The sequence below is a fragment of the Artemia franciscana genome, chromosome 2, assembly GCF_032884065.1.
Source record: "Artemia franciscana chromosome 2, ASM3288406v1, whole genome shotgun sequence".
Taxonomy (NCBI): Eukaryota; Metazoa; Arthropoda; class Branchiopoda; order Anostraca; family Artemiidae; genus Artemia; species Artemia franciscana.
This window is the reverse complement of record NC_088864.1, coordinates 23,061,572-23,087,051: the sequence shown is the minus strand read 5'-3', so window position 1 is coordinate 23,087,051 and position 25,480 is coordinate 23,061,572. Positions and strand designations below refer to the sequence as shown.

The following is a 25,480-nucleotide window of genomic DNA, read 5'->3' as shown; positions in this document are numbered from 1 at the left end:
GGATTCAAGGCATTCATTTTTATTTTTATGATGATATTCTACATGTCGTTATTTCAAAAAAAATTTATGCATTACTTTGTTATGCTTCCCTTATTTCTAGGGTACGCTAGCAGCTCGAACGTTTAGAATGTTTATTAAAAAGTCGGAGATGTAGGAAAAGGAATTTTCAGAGAGATAGATACCACTAGTGGGCTCATAGGGGGTATATTAGAATCTGAGATAGGTTAACCAGGTTACAAAAAACCTGAAACCAAAGTTACCAAAGTTACAAACACATAGTCAGACACACAGACAAGCAGATAGGCACAGAGAGAGTGAGACAAGCAAAAACCCACATCCACTCAGACACAGAGGGATAGTCAAAGAGAGATAAGAGAACACGAACAAACACACATATTCAGGCATACAAACACACGAAGACAAAACAGAGACAAGCAAACACTCGTTCAGAACACAGGCATAGTGAGAGAGATAAGCAAACAACCTCTCGAACACACAGGCATAGTGAGAGAGAGAGAAAAAAACACATACAAACACACAGAGTCAGGCACACAAAGAAATTGACTGAAAAATGCAAATATACCGCTCAGGCGCACAGGCATAGTGAGAGAAACAATCAAACAGACACACAGCACACAGAGGCAAAGTGGACATATGGGCAAAGTGAGAAAGAGACAAAAAAGACAGACACTAGGACAAGCTAACACCCGCCGAGATACACAGGCACAGAGAGTGAGAGATAAAACACATAGAAACACACAGATTCAAACATATAAATAGACAAAAGCAGACACTGGGACAAGCAAACATCTACCTGGATACACTTACACAGAGACTGAAAGAGACAAAAACTCATACAAACACACAATTTAGATATACAAACAGACAAAAACAGACACTGGGACAAGCAAATAACCACTCAGACAGACAGGCCGAGTGAGAGAGACAAGAAAAAGCTGCTCAGACGTAGAGGTGCAGTGAGATAGAGAGAGAGAGAGAGAGAGAGAGAGAGAGAGAGAACACCTACAAACACACAGAGTCGGACACAAAAACACACAAAGACAGACACGGAGACAAGCAAACACTCGCTCAGCACACAGGCATAGAGAGAGAGACAAGCAAACAGCCTCTTGAACATAAAGACAAAGTGAGAGAGAGAGAGAGACAAAACACAAACAAACACAGAGAGTCAGACACACAAACACACAAGGAACGACACTAAAACATACAAATATCCCGCTCAGACACACAGGCATAGTGAGAGACATAAGCAAACAGACATACAGCACAAACAGGCAAAGTGGACATACAGGTAAAGTGAGAGGGAGAGAAAAAATACGGACGACTAGGATAAGCAAGGCCCCGCCCAGACACACAGGCACAGAGAGTGAGAGAAAGAGGAAAACACATATAAAACACGGAGTCAGACTATACAAACAGACAAAGACAGACAATGGGACAAGCAAACCCCCCCCAGACACACAGGTACAGAGAGTGAGAGAAACAAAAACATATACGAACAGACAAATTCAGACATACAAACAAATAAAGACAGACACTGGGACAAGCAAACACCTACCTAGACACACAGGTGCTGAGAGTGAGAGAGACAAAAACGCATACAAACACACAGGTTCAGACATACAAACAGACAAAGACAGACACTAGGACAAGAAAACACCCGCCGAGACACACAGGCACGGAGAGTGAGAGAGACAAAAACACATACAAACACAAAGATTCACACATACAAACAGAGACACACAATAGGACAAGCAAACACCTGCCCAGACTCACAGGTACAGAGAGTAAGAGAGACAAAAACACATATAAACACACGGATTGAGACATACATACAGAGAAAGACAGACACTTAGATAAGCAAACAACTACTCAGACACATAGACACAGAGAGAAAGACAAACAAACAGCCAATCAATTTCTACCTGCACCCGGGTGCCTCCAATCAACCTTAATTCCCCGACCTTTTTTTCAAATAACTTCGTTCAAGTCAGATTAATTTAGGTTCACTTATCACAGCACACCATGTATTGTCTCTCTCACTCTCTGTGCCTGTGTGTATGGGTGGGCGTTTCTTTGTCCTAGTGCCTGTCTTTGTCTGTTTGTATATCTGAATCAGTGTGTATGTATGTGTTTTGTCTCTCTCACTCTCTGTGCCTGTGTGTCTGGGCGGGTATTTTCTTATCCCAGTGTCTGTTTTTGTCTGTTTTTTTTTGTCTGAATCTTTATGTTCGTGTGTGCTATTGTCTCTCTCACTCTCTATGCCACTGTGTCTGGGCGGGATGTTTGTTTGTCCCAGTGTCTGTCTTTGAATGTTTGTAGGTTTGAATCTGTGTGTTTGTATGTGTTTTTGTCTCTCTCAATCTCTTTGCTTGTGTGTCTGGGTGGGCATTTGCTTTTCCCAGTGTCTGTCTTATTTTTTGTTTTTATCTCTCTTTCGGTATGCCTGTGTGTCTGGGCGGCTGTTTGCTTGTCTCTTTCATTATCCACGTGTGTACTCTCTCTCTCTCTATCTCTCTCTCTCTCTCTCTATCTCTCTCTTTCTCTCTCTCTCTACTCTATTTTGATAAAAGGAAACAAATTCAAAAATTTCTGAAAACAACCCAAAAACCCGAAATTGGACATTCGATATCGACTCTTCCAGAATAGCTTCTAAGAGATATAGAGAGATATGAAATTTTGTTCTTCCAGCTAGCATGATATTGTTACAGCACCATGTATAACATGAAAAAAGAACGGTGTATTTTATATGAAAACTAGTGTAAAATTTTGAGTTTGCGTCTCTTAGCACTTTGGAGTGAAAAACATCTGAAAAGAAAAGCTGCGAAAGCAGCATTCTTGCATCGCAACACAATAAGAGTAGTTCATTATACTTCCCTAGTGTTTACATGGAGTAATTATTGTACGTATTGGTTTATATTTTTTTGCTCGATTTCGATTTTCAATTTCTTTCCTTTTCGAAATTGTTATGACTAAAAATGTTATCTCTATTCTACGCAGAGGACGCCTTGCTGGGACGCATAGTCTTTCACTTGTTTTTCTTTTTTACCTCTTATTGGCCATAGACCTGAATTTTGTCGAGGTTTTCAAGGTTTGCTGGTTTCGTTTCGTCATAGAATTTTATTTGGCTTTACATTTTTCATTAGCCAAACGTACTTGAAAAATATATAGTTGTTGTTCAAAATTCAATATTTTTTGTCATTAACAAGGAGCGGGAAATAGGGAGGATTTTGGGATTGCTTTTTTGCAAAGCAATATTATTTTCAGTTTTATCCTACTCCTACAAAAATAAATGCTGTCAATGCAACGTAATTCATATTCTTCTCATTCAAAATTTTGATTTCAGTTCAGTTATGCGGTAATCAATAATAAGAATCTCAAATCAATTATCATAAGTATAAAAAGCTTCATTGTGAACGCATCAAGCCGAAAAGATTAAACCGACTGCTTGGAAAAAAAAGAAAAAACTGACAATAAATTAATCCACAAAACCCCAACCTTATTTTCTAACTATCATGTTAATCTTTATTTAGTAACTTATGGACTATGGCATAGAGTTTTATTTTCAACTAGTTTTTATTATTTAAATATTCTATCCTAATGTGTAATTTATTCTAGTTCTATATCCTGTCCAAATCATGCAATCCAAAACCAACACAAGGCAACGCAGATCAAATGGGAGCTTAGAAATGTAATTCATTTGTGTAGTTAATAGTTAAAGCAAATTGCAGCATTTAGTTAAATACAGAGGAAAGCACTTGCAATGATTGCATTTCCAGAAATTCATCGTTCCAGAGAGAACGAAAATAGGAGAATTAATGGAAGATTAAGACTCTGATTGATTAACTGATATAAAATTAAAATTGCCACACGTTTTTTTAAAGGTTTCAGTTAATTTGGTTGTTGTAATTCGAAATATGTTATGTGATATTTTTTGTCGAATGAGCCTCGTAGCCTACACTCTTAAATGTAGCATGCTGTATCGATTGGTATCATTAGTTTTCTTTTAATTTGTTTGGTTTTAGAGATGTTTATAATTGTCTATTCGTTCAAAGGATGCATAATAAAGTGCAAAATACGTCTAAAATACGTAAATATACAAATAAGTAAAATGCGTAAGGAAAGAAATATATGGATTCCTTTTTCTCACTTGCAAAATACAAAAGAAGGGATCTTTGAAATTTATACTGCTTTGCCGTGTCTATGATGTCCATAGATTACTTTTTTGTGCATGCATCGGTTTCTTAATAACAGAAGAAAAAGAGAGCAAAAACGAAACGGATTTTTAGTTTATTCGTTCCCTACAAAGCTTTTGCTTCGTAATAAATATCTTTCGAAGATTAGAGCTTCATTTCGCGGACATCCACAATGGAAAAATTTGATGGTCAATTTTTCTAAAATCAGTATGGTCCAAAGTCATCCATAAAATAGCGTTTTGTCTAAGTGAAAGCAATTTTTAAGCGTTCAATGAAAGCGCGCTTTTATAAATTCTGAAAGCAATTATGATTTTACTTGCACTAATTATGGAATTTTTCCTAATCTGAAATTAATGTTTTAGAATTAGCACAGCCAAGATTATCTTCAGCTTAAGTTCCGTTTTTTCTCATTTTCAGTGCGTTATGCATAATTGTTTATTAAATTTGAAAGCTTAAAGAACAAATCAAGAGAAAACAACTTGACAAATAACTTAAATTGTGATTTTGAACCTAAAACTCAGTTTGGACTAAACTTGTCACTATAGGTTATCTATCACTCAAAAAAGCAAATAAATAAGAGAATAAAAAAAAATCAATTTTTTTTACCATCCTCTTTCGATTTTCAAATCATCAATTTGATTCGTTGGCAACAAAGCCGAAAAACCGTGAACAACAAAGACGACAAAGAATAGGCTAATAGACATTCACTCCTCTCACTCAAGATGAAGCTTCTACTTTTTTGTTATCAAATTTTGAACAGGACTGCGACACTTTGTAAGGCGTTGTAGTGTGATAACGGTTAACAAATCAAATAAATTTTGACTTCTTTATTTTGTACAAATTATGACTCACCTTAGAAAACGTCTTGCTGGACCGTTGTTTCTTTCTCTATCCTTAGGTTTCTTTTTTGGGGGACTCGGCATAAAAGTTTGGACAGCGGACGACAAGTCAGTACTCACAATAGGATAAGGCTTGCTATCTCCAGCTAGTAACACTGAAACGTTTAAAATCAGTTTCTAAAATATTTCTTAGTCTCTAACTTACAAACAGAATGCAATAAAGTATTTTTTGTTTATACCAACCTGAACTAACCCGGCAATATCATGGCTACAGTAGTAGCTGCAACCTAGTAATGAGCGAACCACAGTCCATAGTAACCAAAAGTTAAAAAACCTGTTTAGAAAAAAAACTAACAAGCGAAAAATTTCCATCTGACTTTGATTCAGGAATGGTACCTATTATTTATATTTGTCATAAAAGTAAAAGTTTGTTGTAAAAAGAAATTTATGGTGATTCCGAAAAAAAGTCTGTAACACTCCGAAAATGGCGTCAGATCAAAACGAAAAGTCTACCACTGGGATCAGCACGGTCAAAAACCAAGAGAAGGGAAATTACAGCCGCCTTCTTGATCAACAAGGAGAGTGACTTTTTTTGCAGTTGGCGCACTGATATGTCTCCTTTTTTTTTTTTTTTTCTTTTTTTTTTTTTTTTTTTTTTTTTTTTTTTTTTTTTTTTTTTGTATGCTATGGGGTAACAAGAACATCCTAGAGAGATGTATATTAGCTCATTCAAACGGAATCTAAATTTTTTAGTGCCCTTTTTGAGTGACCAATAAGATTTGAGGTTAACTAGCCCCCCTCCCCCAAAAGTCATCCAATCTCATATTTGAGATAGCCATTTTTTTCAACATAGTTAAAGGGTCAAATATCAGGTGATGATATTACCCTCCATAGTGCCCGGGGAAATGGCTACATACTGTATTAGTATATGACGCATTGATATCACGTGTATCGATATTGGCACATTGTTATCGAGCATATTGGAATTGCAGGTATCTAGACAGATTTTTAATATCTCATATAAGAGATAATGCTCATGTCTACGTCTTTACTATAAATTCAACCATGAGCAAGTTCCAAATGACACTAAGAACGGGATTTTTGTGCCATGTCTCAAGTGGAAAGGGTGGGGCTAGTGGGCTACCAGAACTTTTTAGAGAGATGTTTAATGACTCATTTGAAAGCAATTGCTCATATCTACGTGATGTTTATCAATTCTATCATCCTTAAGCATGATATAGAACTGAAAACGACACTTTTGATGTCACTTCTTAAGTAGAAAAGCTTGGAAGACGATATCATCATTGTGGTAACTATGGTAAAAAAAACCCTTAACTGGAGGTTTGTCAGAACATCTCTTGTACGTTAGTCCTCCAAGCCTCCTTAATAAGCTACGTAAATAAGGTACAAACACTAGTATATCACATTAGACCATTAGAAGCGTGGTTCTGTTAGTACAGCGTTCGACTTCGAATTATAGTGTCTTAAGTTCCATTCCTGCCATAGTGTTTTTTTTTTCAATGATGGTTTTCTCCTTTCTATTCGATCATTTTCAGATATTTTCACTGTTTTTGTAAATGTGATGCACCCATTTTTTAAAACATGTCTCAGGAAGGTAGTTGGTCAAGCAGTCTTATTCAAAAGGGAACGGAGGTCATCCAGTTCCTGGTTTGCAACGTTATTCTGAGTGGATCACTAAATCCACACCCTGAGGAAAGGCGTAATTATGTCAAAATCCTGTGGGCGGAGTCAGAGTTGGAGCCAATTTTTCCAAATCAAGTGAAAATGACAGAGTAAAGTTATAAACTGGCCGTATAGTAATAAAAAAGGTAAAAAAAAAAGTGCTTCAGAAAACTGATTGTTTCAGTGGATGCTTTAATTATGCAGGCTTATCATAGTTTTGACAACATTTTTGGAAAAATTCAGTTTCAGCTGGGAGGAGGAGCAATCTGGGGTCTGGAGAAAAACTGAGATCTGGGAGGGGAAGTTTTCCATCTTCCCCATTATAAATTACGCCTCTGACCCCAACCCTTGCCACACAGTGGTTGGAGAAGTTTAGGCATGTGGTTCTGGATCCACTCAAAGTTGTGCATTAAAAAAAGGATTACTTATTGCTATACTTACTTATTCAAATTAATTACTTGACAATTTCACCGTAATATTCTCTCCATTCGGCAGAATATGCATCCAAAGAAGAAGAAGGACAAATGAAAACAGTTCTGAATTCAGGTAATCCTTCCCAAAACTTTTTAAATGCAAACAAACTTAGTTTATAATACCATTTTCCGTACCTACACACGAAATGATCTTTTTAAAAAAAAAAATCCTTTCATATGAAACAATTCATGGTAACGAACTATAGTAAGGAGCGACCCGGCTCAATAGTAACCGAAACTCTAAAAAATAGAATTTTGATACCAATAGTTACATCAAAAGAATCGCATTTTAATGCCGATTTCAAATATACAAGTTTCATCAAGATCAGTTATACCCATCAAAAGTTACGAGCCTGAGAAAATTTGTCTCATTTTTGAAAATAGGGAGAAACATGCCCAAAAAGCCATACAATCTTAACGAAAATCACACCATCAAATTCAGCGTATCAGAGAACCTTATTGTAGAAGTTTCAAGCTCCTATCTACAAAAACGTGGAATTTCGCATTTTTTGCTAGAAGACAGATCACGGATGCGTGTTTATTTGTTTGTTTTTTTTGTTGTTTTTTTTTCCCAGGGGTGATCGTATCGACTGAGTGGTCCTAGAATCTTGTGACAGGTCTCATTCTAACGGAAACTTTTCCTCCTCAACGCCCCGCTCTTTACGCTAAAGTTTGACCCTTTCTCTTAACTCTACTTTTCAAAACAGTAAGAAACTTTAGCGTAAAGAGCGGGGCATTGAGGAGGAAAAGTCCCTTTCGTATAGGGAGTAATTTCTGTTCGTTTCAAGTTTTAATGTCGCTCCTTACTTTCCGTTAAAAAAAACTTTTCTTTTTTATTTAATCTGGGTAATGAACGGCTTTTTATTTTGGGACAGGTCAAATAAATCCCTAAGCCTAAAGGCACATTTCTGTTGAGCTAGGAAAATTTCCGCAAGTATGTCGATATACAAACCTGTCCGCTCAGTTAACCCTTTGTATCAAAGCTACTCGCCTGGAGCTACTTTCTTTAGTGTGATGAAATTTAGTTTCTTTAAACGAAGAATTAAAGATCTATGTCTTCTTTTTTTAAATTTTTTTACCAAAAGAAACGACACTTATTTTTCCCTTCAATCCTTTAATGGATTCTGAGTTCAGCTCCTTAATAAGGGTTAAGGTTTCTTATCTCACCTAGATTGGAGGTGATTACAAGTTTAAAAAAATAAGTTTTTAGCTGAAACTGAGGACCAACATTAAAACTTAAAACGAACAAAAATTCCGTATAATAAACAATGTCAAAGCAGTGTTTTTCCAAATAAAAATTTAATCTAAAATGTGCGTAGATTAATTTGAAAAAGCAAATTATTTCTAAGGGAAGTAAAGAACGATGTTGAAACTTAAAACAAACAAAAATTATTACTTCACAGCCTATCTAATATATATCAATAAAACTAATGTAAATAAATCAACTGGTGATATTTCCTTATGTTTGTAGGATCACGGAAAACTAGTGCTTTAATGAATTAAATAAAAAAAACGAGTTTTTTTAACTGAAAGTAAGGGGCGACATTAAAACTTAAAACGCACAGAAATTACTTCGTATATGAAAGAGGCTGCTTCCTCATCAACGCCCCGCTCCTTACGCTAAAGTTTGACTCTTTCTCTCAATTCTTCTTTTTAAAACAGTAAAAAAACTTTAGCGTAAAGAGCGGGGCGTTGATGAGGAAGCAGCCTCTTTCATATACGAAGTAATTTCTGTGCGTTTTAAGTTTTAATGTAGCTCCTTACTTTCAGTTAAAAAAACTCGTGTTTTTTATTTAATTTCTGAACGTTTTTGAATCAATGCATGTTTTGATTTTGGCTCTCCGCAGAGGAATAATCAAAACGAAATTTGCATATTTTTTTTGGGGGGGGCTAAATGGCTTTCTCATAATTTTGATCGAATCATTTTGAGAAAAAAAGAGCAGGGGCGAAGCCTAGTTGCCCTCCGATTTTTTGGTTAATTAAAAAGGCAACTAGAACTTTTAATTTTTTACGAATCTTTTTATTGGTAAAAGATTTACGTAATTTATAAATTAGCTTACGTAAAGAACTTTTGTATTCTCATGTTTTTATTACATATATGAGGGGATTCACCCCATCGTCAGTACCTCGCTCTTTACACTAAAGCTTAAATTTTATCCCAATTCATTAAGAATGACCCCTGAATCACAAAAGCCGTAGAATAAATAGTTGAAATTACTAAAAATACTTTAGCGTAAAGAGCTAGGTATCATAAGGAGGTGAGCCCCTTATATGGGTAATAATTTCTGTTTGTTTTAAGTTTTATTGCTGTTCCTTACTTCCAGCTGAAAAAGCTTTTTCACATTTATTTTTTAATTTTTTTTTTAAATAATGCTAGTAAATCCTGCTCTCCCTTCATGGAAGTTTTCTTTTCCCATGCCAAATTCTCGATGGAAAGTTCCCCCAGCATTCCCCCCTCTTCTCAACCCCTCCCCCCAACCAAAAAAATCCTCCTGAAAACGCCTGTATACTTCCCAATAACCATTACTATATGTAAGCACAGGTCAAAGTTTGTAACTTGTTGCCCCTCCCACGGGGACTGTGGGGGAGTAAGTCGTCCCCTAAGACATAGTTATAAGGTTTTTCGACTACGCTGAATAAAATGGCTATCTCTGAATTTTGATCCGTTGACTTTGGGACAATAATTAGCGTGGGAGGGGGCCTAGGTGCCCCCCAATTTTTTTGGTCACTTAAAAAGTGCACTAGAACTTTTCATTTCCGTTAGAATGAGCCCTCTTGCAACATTCCAGGACAACTGGGTCAACACGATCACCCCTGGGGAAAAAAAACAAAAAAAAACAAAAAAACAAAAAAACAAATAAACACGCATCCGTGATCTGCCTTCTGGCAAAAAATGCAAAATTCCACATTTTTGTAGATAGGAGCTCGAAACTTCTACAATAGGGTTCTCTGATACGCTGAATCTGATTGTGTGATTTTCGTTAAGATTCTATGACTTTTAGGGGGTGTTTCCCCCTATTTTCTAAAATAACGCAAATTTTCTCAGGCTCGTAACTTTTGATTGGTAAGACTAAACTTGATGAAACTTATATATTTAAAACCAGCATTAAAATGCGATTCTTTTGATATAGCTATTGGTATCAAAATTCCATTTTTTAGAGTTTTGGTTACTATTGAGCCGGGTCGCTCCTTACTACAGTTCGTTACCACGAACTGTTTGAAAGACAAAAGCCATGTATAAAAACAAGAATATTGATTTAGGAGTCAAAAGTAAATACGTAGCCTCACAACAACAAACGAATCTATAACACTTTTTATAGTCCTACAGGAGCTGTGATATCAGTAACTTTCAGAACACAATCAAATTATCTTAAAAACGTAGGCATAACAATATGAAGTTTGAAGTCATTACATAGCGTATAAAATAATGGATTGATTTATGAGGTGATATCTTGATCACACCTAGTATTACTCTAAAAGAAGAACATATCAACCGTAATATAACTCTGGAAATCCAGTTATATTTCTCAATAAGACGGAGAATTTAAGTTGTTATACAAATTCTAAAGCGAGTCTATGTTCCAAATACTAACAAGACTCCTTCACTTCGAACTTGTCAATAAAATAATCATGAAATGTCCTTTTTAGATCCAAAACCACAGTCAATCATTGAAATTAGCTCATTATTCAAGTTTCAAGTTCTTAAGTTCAAGTTCTATTTGTTTTCATAAAATAACAATAACAAAAACGATATCCTGTTCGATGATATCCCGGGCTCGATGACCCGTTATTTGGGGAGCACCGTTATTTGTGCAGAAGTGATACCAAATTAAACGAAAAACAAATAAATAAAGCCACAATCTAAAAATGCTTTTCTTTTGTACTGTTGAAAGTGTCCTTAAAAGGTTTACTTTTACCATATAAAAACTCCTATATTATTTTGTGTTTTCAGTAAAGCGATTGTTCTCTGTAATTCTACAAGCATAAGGAAATATCACCCGTTGATTTATTTGCATTAGTTTTATTGATCTATGTTAGATAGGCTGTGAAGTAATAATTTTTGTTTATTTTAAGTTTCGACTTCACTCTTTACTTCCCTCGGAAAAACTTAGTTTTTTTTTTTAATTTACTTAAGGGCTAGCATGAAGCTTAGATATAAAGAAAAACGGGAAATTCATTTCCCAGATTTTGGGAATGAGATAGTATTATAAATTCGATATAGATTGTCAATGATGGTATTACCGAAGTAATTTTTCCATCTTTAAACTAAGAAATTAGACACAAAGCCAATAAGTTTCAACTAATAGAAATAAAACCATGGCTATTTTGTATACAAAAACAAGGTGTCGTCAGCGCAAACAAAATGAAAATGTTTAAAATAACGACGAGATACAAAAAACGCAGGCTCAAGTCCTGTGGTGGCGCAGTGGGTTTGACCTTAGCTTGGTAATACGGGACCCAGAGATCGAATCATGCTGCAGTAATGCACCACAGGGCCGACGCAGGGACCTTAGTAGTCAAGAAGCGTCGTTAATCTGATACAATACAAATACAAACTCAGGCTCAAATTGAAGTAACTCTGTGAGTTTTGGTAGGCCATTCTTATGCATTCCTGCAGCTTTCATGTTTCAACGTGTACTGACAATCATTCGATAGCTGAGATTAAACATTCCATTTAATATATCCTCTAATAGAAGGCAGTCCTCCTTTAGTAAACAGTGCATATGCTCGGCCTCTAACCCCGTTTAGTCAATGGTGTGTTCCCTCCGTCTCCAATACCCTGCAGTCAGTATTGCATGCACTTCGCCACAGACCCTCTTTGGTCAGCAGTACAGACACTTTGTTTCTGACCCCAGCTTATGGTCCCTGGATAAGTCTTCAGTATGTTATTGGCTTCAATCCTGTAGTTTTTATATTTCAAGGTAAGACGATAATTTTCCTGACCTTTTGTAGCCGAGACTCAGCATTATCTATCTGCCATTCTGAAGTTTCGTTTTGATTTTTAGGTTGAAAATACGTTGTGAAAATGTGGTAAATGTGGGAAAATTTTATAGCAATTTTTGATCTTTCTCTGAAAAACAACCTGGGTCACTTTCTCTCTGAAGAGTTTCATAAACGTATTAGAAACTTAAACTCGTGTTTTGCTTGTATCTTCATTTAACGTAAGCGATGCTCGAACCATAAATAGTCGGAAAATATTTAGCTTTACAGTAGCTGGACAAATTTATCACAAAATCAATTTAGCCACCTTCCACCTTCAAAATTGAACCTCCTTCATATAGCCGGATGTACTTTTCAGACCCCCAATGAAGCTGTTGAGGAACGCCTCGCACATCCTTTAGATTATGGAATCTCTCGTAATCTAATGAGTCTCTTGGAAGAAATATTACGAGACACCTATGCCAAAGGTTACGAAAAAAGTTAAGAAGTGAAATATGATGCAAATCAACTTGCTGCTTCATTGGGACAACAGCCTCCAGATGTGCAGCTCATTTCTACTTTGCCAGATGGAATAGATTATAGATGCTTCACCCTCCTGCGTGTAATGAAGTATATGCTGTGCTCACTCTTATTTCTGACTGTTGTTTTTCACCAAATAAAATGGTTGTAAAGAAAACTCGGCAAAAATCTTGTAATTTCAAAAAATACCGACCATCGTGTGGAGCCCTTTACCAAACAATATTTTGCAGGCTGTCAATGATCCTAGTTATTTGGGAAAAAATATTTTTTCATAGATGGGCCAGGTGGTGCCGGTAAGGCATTTGTTTATAAAACCTAGTCCCACATTCTATGTGGAAAGAGTCAGAAAGTAAAATGTATGCCTTATACGGGAATAGCAGCAACTTTATTGTCATTAGGACTTACAACACACAATACCATTGACTTGAAAGTTTCACTTTCCTCAGATTCTGTTTCAAGTTTAAGACCTGGTTCAAGCAAAGCTTTAGAATTGGCTCAAGTTGTTTTCCTACCTGACAAAGCACCCATGCTTTTCAAGTATGGCTTACAAAATATGGATCAGTTGTTGCGGTTCATTGCAAATCCAAACTTGTCATTTAGTGCAAAAATCTTAGTGGCTTGAGGTGATTTCCGACAGTTTTTACCAGTTCAACCTCAGAGCAACCGCTGTGAAACACTCGATTTGTCAGTAAAAAAAAGCCTTCTTTGGAAGTATTTCAAACATATTTGCTTAGAGAAAATATGCGGGTTCATCTTTAACGGGAAGCATTTGCAAAATAAATCCTTGAACTCGGAAATGGAAATCTTCCTAAAAATTTTGTAAATGAAATTAAATTACCACAAAAATTGTCGATCACTTACCAGCAGAACACAAATCACATAAAAGTTACGACTGAGTAAAAATAAAGAAGAGGGAGGAATTGAATTTACTCCACATCCCTCAATTCAATTTAACTGCAGAATTACAACAGCATTACCAAAAAATTAAGAAAATACGATAGTTATGCTTTTGCGCAACTTAGATACTTCAAGAAAGGATGTGTAACGGGACTCTCCTTATTGTTACGGAGTTATGCAACAACACCATAAAGGGGAATATCATTACTGGGGAAAAACAGGAAAAGAAGTTCACATTTCCCGACTTATTTTCAATTTGGATTTACTATTCAACGACATCAATTCCCACTTTGACCTAGATTTGTAATGATTACGCATAATTCGGAAGGGGAAACTTTTCAATGTGTTGGTGTCGACCTTAGTACTCCATTTTTTAATCAATGAATGTTATACTTGGCATTTTCTCGTGTGAAAGAAAACGTAGCTGAAAAGTTTTGCTACCACCTGAAAATGAACGAAGAACATGTAACTAAGTGTGGAAGGAAGCCCTGACAACTACCAACAAATCGTCTTATTATTAAAGTGATATTTTTGTAATTAATTAAACGATTAATAATTATAATATATATTACATCATTGACATATCAGGTCACAAAAACGACTTAAATAGGTCAGGACTTTAACCTGTGGTGCCGTTCTGACATAAAAAAGAGACTCACACCTGCGGCAGGCCACCTTTATATATTAAATATTGAATGACAATATACCTGGACAGATACTGTTCATCTCGCTCATGCTAAGATGATTATCCCGAATGACACAGAAAACTGGTTTCATTACAGATCAAGAACAAAATGTGGTTGCTATAACATGTAAGTACCTATTATACGATAAAAATACTTACTTCTATGAATTGCTAAGGCTGGATCCTCCATTCTCACAACTACACTTTTTAATCTGTTTTTCTGCCAGCATTCTGAACGAACCTAGAAAAAGTAATTAGTAGATATGGAATTTTATCAGTGAAACGTAACCTAAGAATAGATTTAGTGTTAATCCCAGTTGCCATGCTTCTACCCATCAAGTTCACCTACGAAAAGAAATGGTAAAGAACGAGCAACCTGTTCTCCCTAAGCATCCCAAACAAAAATTTGTAACGAAAATTTTATCATTTGGTATATGCGTCAATGACATCTATATTGACACGCTATTCTCCGATTTATTGATATTATCTAGTGGTACCTATTAATACCAAATAATATTAGTCAGAGCATTGACAGTTAAGTGATATTGCCACTTAGGACCTATCAGCTCCATAAATAAGTGATATGACTTTACATAGTTTATATTCAGACGTCCTTTTGAAATTGTTTCTGTCCGAACGTAAATGGTACAGTGACAAAAATATCACTGCCCACTGCGCAGAAAGCGGGCTTAAGGTTTTACTCAGTGATTCAAAATATCCTAAAGTGCATTTTTAGGTAAACAGGAAGGGGGGCTCAGGTTCTTGAAAACCCAGGGTTTCTGTACTAGTCAGACATATTTTCTTATGTTTTTTATATAATTCATGTTATAACAATTAAATTTTTATGTTTTCATATTAAAAGTATGTATATACTTTTTATTAATTGGTTATGTTCTTCTTGCCCCTCCCCTAGCAAAAAAAAAAACTAAGCACCAGCATGAACATCAAAGACTAGTTGCTAGGCATCTTAAAAATAACGATTCGAATCTTTTGCATCTATTTGGAATAAAATAAGTGTTGGCTAAGCAAATTATGCTCAATCCAGGAATTCTACCGCGCTTAAAAGAAAAAAGGCAGTATTTTTTAAAATTTTTATCCGATAGTTATTATGAACAAGTTCTTTAGGGCAAATTGCTTTTTTTATTTCTTGCTGACATCAATATGTATCCATCTTTTAGCTTCATTACTAATTGTTCGATCCTTAATTTGGAAATATCTAGAGCTCGACAACCAGAGCTTTGATATTTGACAATAAACCAGTCCTCTGAACTTTAAAGTCACTTTTCTTTTGCAGTGGATGTTAGTACGTTTGACTGGGATCGCTCATACGTGGCTGGACTACAAAGAACATACCCATTTTCCTTTGTAATATTCACTGAGCCGAAAGGGACTAGAGCCTCACTTTCTTCCTAATCAACCGAATTACTAACTTTCCAGAAACTTGGAGTAACAAGAAGGGGAGAAAATTTAATCAAAATCAGGCTCTTTAGGGACAGTAGCAATTTAATGGCCAAATTTCCTTCAAGAAGGAAAAACTTTTTTCATTTTATTTGTGCAACCTCAATAAGCTAGATGAGTTCGAGCACCTATCTTGACTCAAGTAGAAAGTTACGGTACTTAGGATCTATATTAGTCTCTTAACGTTTGGAATATCCCCATTGTTTGTAGTTTGTCCACTAAAAAGATTTTTTTTTTTCTTTTTGCTTAAATCATAAAACGCTAAAGTACGCGACTTGGAACTAAGTGATACATAGTCTCACTTCCAAGCTGTTAAATTTTTGGTCTTAAGTGCTTAAGTGTAAGTGACATTTCAGTCCCTTTGTAATTTTCATATGCTTAGCTTCTTAGGATTTGCACTGGGATCTCAGATCTTTTTATAAAATGATGTTTAATTTCCATATTATTTTAGTTACTCAATGGGTAATATTTGAAAATCACAGCAAAATTATATTAATTTTTTAAACTAGGGATGTTTTATGTTCTACACACAAGCAATAATAAAAACTAGAGTAGTTGCTGTTTCAACCCTAGAAACAACACGAATTTTTTTTTTGTACTTAGCCTCCTTTGCCTTAAAAGTTCCTATCAATTCTATTTCAACAGTTTTGGTTTTCATTTTGACTACAAAAATAATTTCCCCTCCCCTAATAAAGCTTAGGTATTATCCCTACAGAGATTGAAAGAGAGAGACACAAACATTCAGACACACAGGCAAAAAGACAGTCAGACATCTCTCTCTCTCTTTCTCTCTCTCTCTCTCTCTTTCTCTCTCTCTCTCTCTCTCTCTCTCTCTCTCTCTCTCTCTCTCTCTCTCTCTCTCTCTCTCTCTCTCTCTCTCTCTCTCTCTCTCTCTCTCTCTCTCTCTCTCTCTCTCTCTACTGTGGATATTATCTTCTTATAAGACCGTATGAGAAAAGCTTTACCTTCATTTATCTTTTTTTCCCATTACCCGCTCCTTCCGATGCAAGAGTTTGGGATTTGCTTTGAATACCTTTAGTTTTTATGTTTTGGTGTAGCTCAACCCCAATTTAACTCAACTCTATTGGTTAAATTTGCTGTGATTGACCACATCTAATTGAAACATGATAATAAATTAAAATATTTACAATTAGATTCCTTATTTTATGTTGTCTCCAAATACTGTTGTCACTTTTCTCATAATACGCGCCACCCACCCATCTCCGACTCTGAGGTTTCCTGATATAGCGCTAATAAAATATTTCTAAGTGTATTTTGCATCTCCTAATACGCCAAGTCTTCTATGTTAAGTACTTTGCTCACTTCTTGACCTAATGAAAAGCTTTTTGCCGAGAGATTTCAACACAATTGTTGGCTAAAAATGTTATTTGAATTGATTTAAAAATGTAGATAGCACAATGGAAGGAAACATGTTAATCTGATTAATAGAACTGTGGTGCGATCACAAAGTACAAATTCCATTCGTGCTTTCTTTTAGTTTTATGTTTCCTATGGCTATGTCTGGGAACATCAGGAGAGAGGGTGTCAGAAAAGTAACTTTATATCTAGAAAGAGCATATTAGAATATATCATATTTTGTTAGTATCTTTCCTTTAGATGTGATCAACTAAAGGAAATAAACCTATCCTAGAGAAACTTATCCCATTGCAGGGGTTGAATTGAACTGGGATTGGCTTAAACGGGGGTCGATTTGCATGAGGGTTGAGCTGAATGGGGTAAAGTTAAACAAAGGTCGGATTTTACAAGGATTATGTTGAAGTTTTGAGTTTCAAGGGGGTTAAGTTGAATGGGGTTGAGTTATACAGGGGCTGAGTTGAATGAGGGTTGGGTTGAACGAGGTCCGCATTAAATGGGTTAATTTAAACGGGGGTCAAACTACTCGGAAACCCAAAAGAGATCGTAGGGCAAATAAGTGTTATTTTTAGCCTTTGATTACAGCAAAAAAAAATTTTGGTAAGAAAACAAATAGCATTGAAGGAAAAGCCTGTGATAGCCAATTGCTGAAAGGCGTTTGTTTGGATGCTTTATTTGACTGAGGTGATTGATTTTAATTTTTTGATCGTCCATCATTTCTTAGGGTTGGGGCAGTTTTTGAAAAATGACAATATATCACCAATGTGCTGAAAACAGAAATAATTTTTACTCAGACAGAACAAAATTTTGAATATGCTTTTTTGAAGCAGCAGAAAGACCACACCTTAATCAGATATCGATCTTATTCATCTTTTGTCACAGAATAAAATACTGGCCAAAACTGGACAAAAATGTCAGAAGCAATAAATGATGACGTTGCAGCCTTACCAGATGCACTAAGAGGAATTCAATAAAACGGTTAACCTACACTCGAAGCATTTTGAGAAAGTACACGTATAAAATATTTTTTTTTTCATTTAAAGCTAATCTTTATGTAAGGAGGAAGTTGAGCAGGAAGTTGAGGGGGTATAACCTCCTAATATTCAAAGCAATATTCCTTGTTTGAAGCTTTAATGTTTCTCTTTTCTTAAAAAAAGAATTTGTTTTCCTAAACTTTAATTGCAGTTATTATTGCCACAATTTCTTTCACTTTTGTTATTAAATATTTAAGGATTGTTGAAGATGCAACTGCCAATTTTATGAGTACTACAATTATCAATTATCTTGCATAAGAAATAAAAGCATTATTGGTTACAGCTGTTACAGGACTTAGCTTGTGTTTGTTAGTATGCATATATAGGGACAGCTAAATTATTTTTCCATTTTATCAATAAATGAATTTCAAAATGCCACAAGAATAATAATTTAGATTGTTATGAAATTCCGCTCCTGCATAGGTATTTTAAAATTCATTCGCGTGAATATACCAACTTCCTTATGAATATAGCAGTAAGTAGTTACCTAATCTAGGGAAAAGAGAAATTTGTTTTACTACGCGTATCTGTTTTTGCGGAACTATTTTCTAGACATGCAACCTGGTACTATAAGCATTTATTTCCTTGTTTCATTTTAGTTGATCAAAAACAAGAAGATTAAATCTTTTTGCCCAAACCAGAACAATTAAAAGGCATTTTTCACCGATAACATAATCGTTAGGTTTAGGTTATGCTTTAGTCGTGCTACTATTCTTGTCTGTTGATCCTTACGAAACAGTGAAGCCCCTCTATTTTGAAGAATCCTGGAGGGATTTAAGTGCGATAGTTCGCCTCCCATTGCTTGTGAAAATTTTTTCGAAAACAAGGATAAATATTTGTGCTACTAAGTAAAAAAAAACAATTTTTTAAAATACAAGTAAAGAGCAACACTAGAACTCAAAACGAAAAAAATACACCGAGTAAAAGGGGGCTGCCCCCTACTCTATTTCCCTCAACTTAAAGTTTTGTAATGCTTTAAAATAATTCTTATTCTGAAGAAACGGCCCTTGTGTTTGAGCGGTCTTTTCCTAGGAAATATTCAAATATGAATATTTATAAAAATGAATTTTATAAAAATTCAAATTTAGTACGAACAGCGACGGAAAGAGGTGGCAGCCCCCCTCATGCACAGCAACATTTCTGTTCGTTAAAAGTTTTTCTGGTAGATCTTTAGTTTGTTTGAAAAAACCTGTTTTTTCTAGTGTAATATCACTTGATTTTTAATAGCATGCCAAAAACTACCTAACTGCAAAAAGGAACACCGCCTCCTTAAACTCCTCGACTCTTGAAATCAAAATTTAAATTTGCTCAGCAATTCTTTGAGAAAAAAGCTCAATTGTTTATTTGCTTTTCGAAATAAAGCATGATTATCCAGGAAAAACTTTCATCAAACAGTTCGTGGTAACGAACTGTAGTAAGGAGCAACCCGGCTCAATAGTAACAAAAACTCTAAAAAAATGAGTTTTGATATCAATAGCTACATCAAAAGGATCGCATTTTAATGCTGATTTTAAATATATAAGTTTCATCAAGTTTAGTCTTACCCATCAAAAGTTACGAGCCTGAGAAAATTTGCCTTATTTAAGAAAATAAGGGGAAACACCCCTAAAAGTCATAGAATCTTAACGAAAATCACACCATCAGATTCAGCGTATCAGAGAACTTTACTGTAGAAGTTTCAAGCTCCTATCTACAAAAATGTGGAATTTTGTATTTTTTGCCAGAAGACAAGTCACGGGAGCGTGTTTATTTGTTTGTTTTTTTTTTCTTCTTCTTTTCCCCAGGGGTCATCGTATCGACTAAGTGGTCCTAGAATGTCGCAAGAGGGCTCATCCTAACGGAAATGAAAAGTTCTAGTGCCCTTTTTAAGTGACTAAAAAAATTGGAGGGCATCTAGGCCCCCTCCCACGCTCATTTTTCCCAAAGTCAACGGATCAAAATTTTGAGATAGCCATTTTGTTCACCGTAGTCGAAAACCATAATAACTATGTATTTGGGGATGATTCACTTCCCCACAATCCCTGGGGGAGGGGCTGCAAGTTACAAACTTTGACCAGTGTTTACATATAGTAATGGTTATTGGGAAGTGTATAGACGTTTTCAGGGGGATTTTATTTTGTTTGGGGGGTGGGGCTGAGGAGAGGGGGCTATGTTGGAGGATCTTTCCTTGGAGGATTCTGTCATGGGGGAAGAAAAATTCAAGGAAAAGGGCGCATGATTTTCTAGCATTACTATAAGAAAACAATGAAAAATAAACATGAAAACATTTTTTTCAAATGAAAGGAAGGAGTAGCATTGAAACTTAAAAACGAACAGAGATTATTACGCATATGAGGGGTTCTAAAATATTTTAGCATAAAGAGCGAGGTATTTAGGAGGAGATAAATACCTCGCTCTTTAAGCTAAAGTATTTTTAGTAATTTCAACTATTTATTCTACGGCCTTTCGGATTCAGGGGTCATTCTTAAAGAATTGGGACAAAACTTAAGATTTAGTGTAAAGAGCGAGGCATTAACGAGGATACAAACCCCCTTGTATACATAATAAAAATATAAGATTGTGAAAGTTTGTTACATATGTTGCTAATTTATAAGTTACGTATATTTTTTACTAATAAAAACGTTCGTTAAAAATTAAAAGTTCTAGTTGCCTTTTTAAGCAACCGAAAAATTGGAGGGCAACTAGGCCTCCTTCTCCACCCCTTATTTCTCAAAATCGTCTGATCAAAACTAAGAGAAAGCCATTTAGCCAAAAAAAGAATTAATATACAAATTTCATTTTAATAATTTATGTGCGGAGAGCCAAAACCAAACATGCATTAATTCAAAAACGTTCAGAAATTAAATAAAAAAAACTAATTTTTTTTAGCTGAAAGTAAGGAACGACATTAAAACTTAAAACGAACAGAAATTACTCTGTATATGAAATGGGTTGTCCCCTCCAAAATCCCTCGCTCTTTACGCTAAAGCTTTTAATTGTTTTAAAAAGTAGAATTGTGGCAAAGACTTTAGCGTAAAGAGCGAGGGATTGTGGAGGGGACAACCCATTTCATATACGGAGTAATTTCTGTTCGTTTTAAGTTTTAATGTCGCTCCTTACTTTCAGCTAAAAAATTTTTTTTTTTTATTTAATTTCTCTACAATGCAAGGGGAGCTCCCCACCCTTCAGGCCTCACACTGCATGCTTAGGATCCAGCATTTCTCGAAAGAAATTGTTTCCTTTTTGAAAAATTATTTTAATATTTTTGTGCTATTTGCTTTTAATGAGCTGCTTTAATTTTTGATTAATTTGAATTTTTCTTTTTGGGAAAAATTTTAATTTTTTTTTGTTTTTTTTTTATGGGAGCTTGAGAATTTTTTGATAAAGTGTTCAGATTTACTGAATTTGATGGTAGAATTTTATCAAAATTATTCGTCATTTTGGGAGTCTTAGCCCGTTTCTCGAAAATAGAGCCAATTTTCTCAGTGTCGTAACTTCTGCTGGGTAGCTTCAACCACAATGAACTTTAATTGTGCTTTTATTTTCAACGAAATCACCATAAAATTTAATTCTTTTATTGCATGTATTGTTACCAAAGCTTCTTTTTTAGAGATTGGTTGGCTATTGGCACAAGATCGCTCCTTACGTATTGTTCCTTACCGTGATCTAACAAATAACGATAAATCCAGAATTTCCATTTAAACGTCGGTTAACAAAAAACATTCATGATGTATATTGAGTATTCCTTAGATTCTAACCTAATTTCTAACCCATTTCTGAGGTTTATAATCTGTCCTAATTTGTCACCATCAAACCTCACATAAGAGTGACAAAGCTGACTGGTCAACAAATACATAGTCGCTTGGTATATGTCCCAAAAATATTGGTTAAATATCCTTATTTCGGACTTTCACCGGTGAATATCGACATTTGCCAGATTTCGGTATTTCGCGGTAACATATACATTAGGCTTTATTTGCAAGAAAATTTCTTTTGGATTTATTATGGATTAAGACTTTTGCTTGATTTCGGACTAGCCTTCAATTTTGCTCCATTTTTACCGAATGGCCCAGTGTACACCACACTGTTCCATTGGCAAGAGTAATCAATGTTTATTTACTTGTGAACGAAGGTAGAGATAAAAGGGGATAAGTAACTATCGAAACAGAAAAGAACTTATGGTTTTGAGAAACATAGTACAATTTTTACATAAAATGATACATTAATTTGACCAGAAGGCTTTATAGGATGCCGTATTATTACTAGGAATATTTAATTGCTAGAAACTGCGCTAATCACTTACGAAACATTTTACCATATTAATCGAACAGTTTTCTCTGAGTGACCTTAAAGTGAAGAATATAAAAACTTGCAAGCCTGAAACAAGAGTGACAACAAGATGTTAATGTAAATTAGGAAAAAGTAGTTCATGGTAATAATGATGTCCTCCAGAGAATTGTCTCATAGATTTTTTTCTTTTGCAATTGGAAACTACTTCGTCACTAGTGTTGTTGAAAGCAATTAAATGTTCCTCTCAGGAGAGGGGAGAGTGGGTTCAAATACAATTGCTGAAATTAGACACATTTTTATGATAATTATGAGAAATTATTAGAATCTTATGGATTTCAAGATTTTTGGGAGGGTGGACGGGTCTGAAAGCCATTTTGTGTGCATGTCTTGATGGAACGTGCTATGCAAAACCCAATTTTAGTTTTGACAAATAATTTTTGTGAACATGTCAGCAAAAAGTCATAACATCGGAAAAATCCTCATCTCCAGAAAGAGATTTTCAGATATTTAACTAAAAACGTTGGAAAACCTTCTATGATCTCGATCCAGATTTTATCCTGAACAAAAAAAGAAAACAAGTTAATCTCCATCCACAATGCTATGAAAGTCCTTCTCATTTATTGTTAGTTTGTTTTTAAAGTTACTTGTTGCAGTATATGTGATATATGTGGCATATTCTTTAGTGATATCATATATATAGCGGCTGTACAGCCGGTCACTTGGAAATGACAATCAATGACTGCATTTTTTTTGGTTTGAAAAAAAAGGCAAAGTTGAACTTTTTTTCATTTATTTGATCACATGATACAATCAAAACGGTAAATATATAGTAAATATAAAAAAAATTTTCTTCATGATATGATAGATTCATGATATTATGATATTTACGCGTGACCTGGCCTGAAAACCCAGTTTAATGGATAGAACCAAGCAAAAACAACATTGTGCCCATACGGCATGCAGGGCCAAATCCAGGTTTTTGTTTGGTGGGGTTTATTTTTTTTTACAAAAAAAAATTTGAAAAACGCATCAAAATATGTTTTTATGGATTTTTATTACGACTTTTACGAGTCACACAAACATTTCAGGGGGGGAGGACAGGGTTCAAACCCTCTAACCCCTCCCCAAAATGTGGCCTTGGTGGCTTGCAAGCAAAAACAAATAACATCTTGTCAAAAACTCACACCTCCAGAGAGAAATTTTCAGATATCATAGGCAGCGCATAACGCTGCCTAAATAAAGAGCGATATAAGCACAATTTTTTCTATTATTATTATTATTTTCTTAGACCAGGGCACTTCGTATGGAAGTAGTTTTCATAAAAACTTTGAAAGGGACTCAATCAACAGAAAATTGAAAGGGCTGCTGCCCTTTTTAATAGTCAAAACTGATTGGAGGCAACCAATCCCCCTTGCGCCTATCATTTACCCAAACACATACAGATAAAATTTTGAGATAGTCATTTTGTTCAACGTAGTTGAAAGGTCCGGAAATTATAGCTTTGAGGATGACGACCCCTCCCAGCCCTCAGGGCAAGGGAAGTAAATTATGCCCTGGGGGCATATAAGGTAAGGTTTTTATAAGAAATAGTGTTCGTATAAACTTCGGAGGGGGCTCACTGGAATGGTAATCAGAAGCTCTAATACCCTTTTAAGACTCAAAGTGAGCGGAAGGTAGATATCCCCGTCCTTTTTTTTGGTTTTAGACCAGGATACATCGTATAGAAGGAGTTGTAGAAACATCGTAAGTGGCTTATTCGATTGGAAATTGCAACTTCTAGTGCCCTTTTTAATAATCGAAATTTACTGGAGGGAAACCAGCCCCCTCCTATGTCCATCAATTCCCCAAATATGTCCAATTCAATATTTTGAGACATTCTTTTTTTTTTCTGCGTATTTGAAAGATCCGGTAGTTATGTCTTTGCAGATGACAACCCCTCGGTTATGCTCCTGGGCACATAAGACTCTTATGGAAAGGGTGGTTGCATAAAATTCGGAGGGATCTCATTGTATTCGATATCTGAAGTCCTAGTGCCCTTTTTAAGGTATACGCATACTGATATTTATTCCTTAAAATTTCAAGAATTTGTATTTATGAAAGTCAAAAAAGTAGAAACGTTTCAAATTTATTTATTTTTTAGCAAGCGCTAAATATGTTCGAATCTTGAGAAGGCATGGGGGTTGTCAGCCCTACTTTTGTCAATTTTCGCTCGATTTGTGTTTCACTCGGTTGTTTATTATAATTCCTGTTCGTTTTGGGCTTTATTTATTTATTGGTGGCGTTTTGTGGTAGTTTTATGCCTGGAAGAATAATTGGCTTTATTTCTGCTCCCTTTTGGTTTGATGGAGCTCTTTACGTTTCTTTGAAAAACTTTGCGGAAAAAGGTTTTAAATCAATCTAACAAGAAACATTGGACAATCTACTATGATCTCTATGCAGATTTTCTGCAAATTAATACCATTGTATGTTATTACGTTTAGGCTCGGAATTGAACTGGAAACCCTTTTCAAGCGCATAGAAAACCAACTGGCCACATACAACCTTCAATCTAAGCTATTTATTAACTACACAGCGAAGATGGTTATAGAATTTTTAAGGGGAGGCTGATGATGAACTTTCCAGCATTCACTTTTAACAAGATTTTTTTTATTATTTAGTACTCGTAATAGAAAAGCTGCGTTGTTTCTTTTATTTCCTGCACTGATCTGTTAAAAGGCCACTAGAGAAAAGTTTAGGAGCAAAAGCTCGTAAAACTAATATCTGAATGCCAACTATTTTAATTTAGCTTAATAACGTTGTAACTTAGTGAAATGAAAACATTAATTTTTTACAATCTTTTTAACAGGGTGTGTTTTTGCTTTATTATTGTTAAATTGTGCATTTGTTTCATCGTTAAATTATTATAATCTTATTGTGTGCATTTTTATGATTGTTATTGCTATGGGTTATTGTTATGTGTTATTGTTGCACTTGTTATTATTATGTGTTATTATTATATTTGCCGTTTTTTTCATGGTCCGAAGAGGCTTCTATCGGAGAGAATATCTTTCTAATCTTTTTAAATAGCTTCTGCAGATAATCTGGAAATGGG

At 35.1% G+C, this 25,480-nt stretch overlaps 1 protein-coding gene across 1 annotated transcript in view; it reads right to left on the bottom strand.

Moving 5' to 3' along the window:
* LOC136038963 (blood vessel epicardial substance-A-like) overlaps positions 1 to 25,480 on the bottom strand; it is a 106,524-nt gene that overhangs the window by 17,904 nt on the left and 63,140 nt on the right. Inside the window, exons 6-7 of the mRNA XM_065722484.1 lie at positions 14,414 to 14,495; positions 5,070 to 5,211 (exon numbers count right to left, since the gene is read on the bottom strand). Coding sequence (XP_065578556.1) covers positions 5,070 to 5,211; positions 14,414 to 14,495 — 224 coding nt within the window. The remainder of the gene's footprint in view (positions 1 to 5,069; positions 5,212 to 14,413; positions 14,496 to 25,480) is intronic.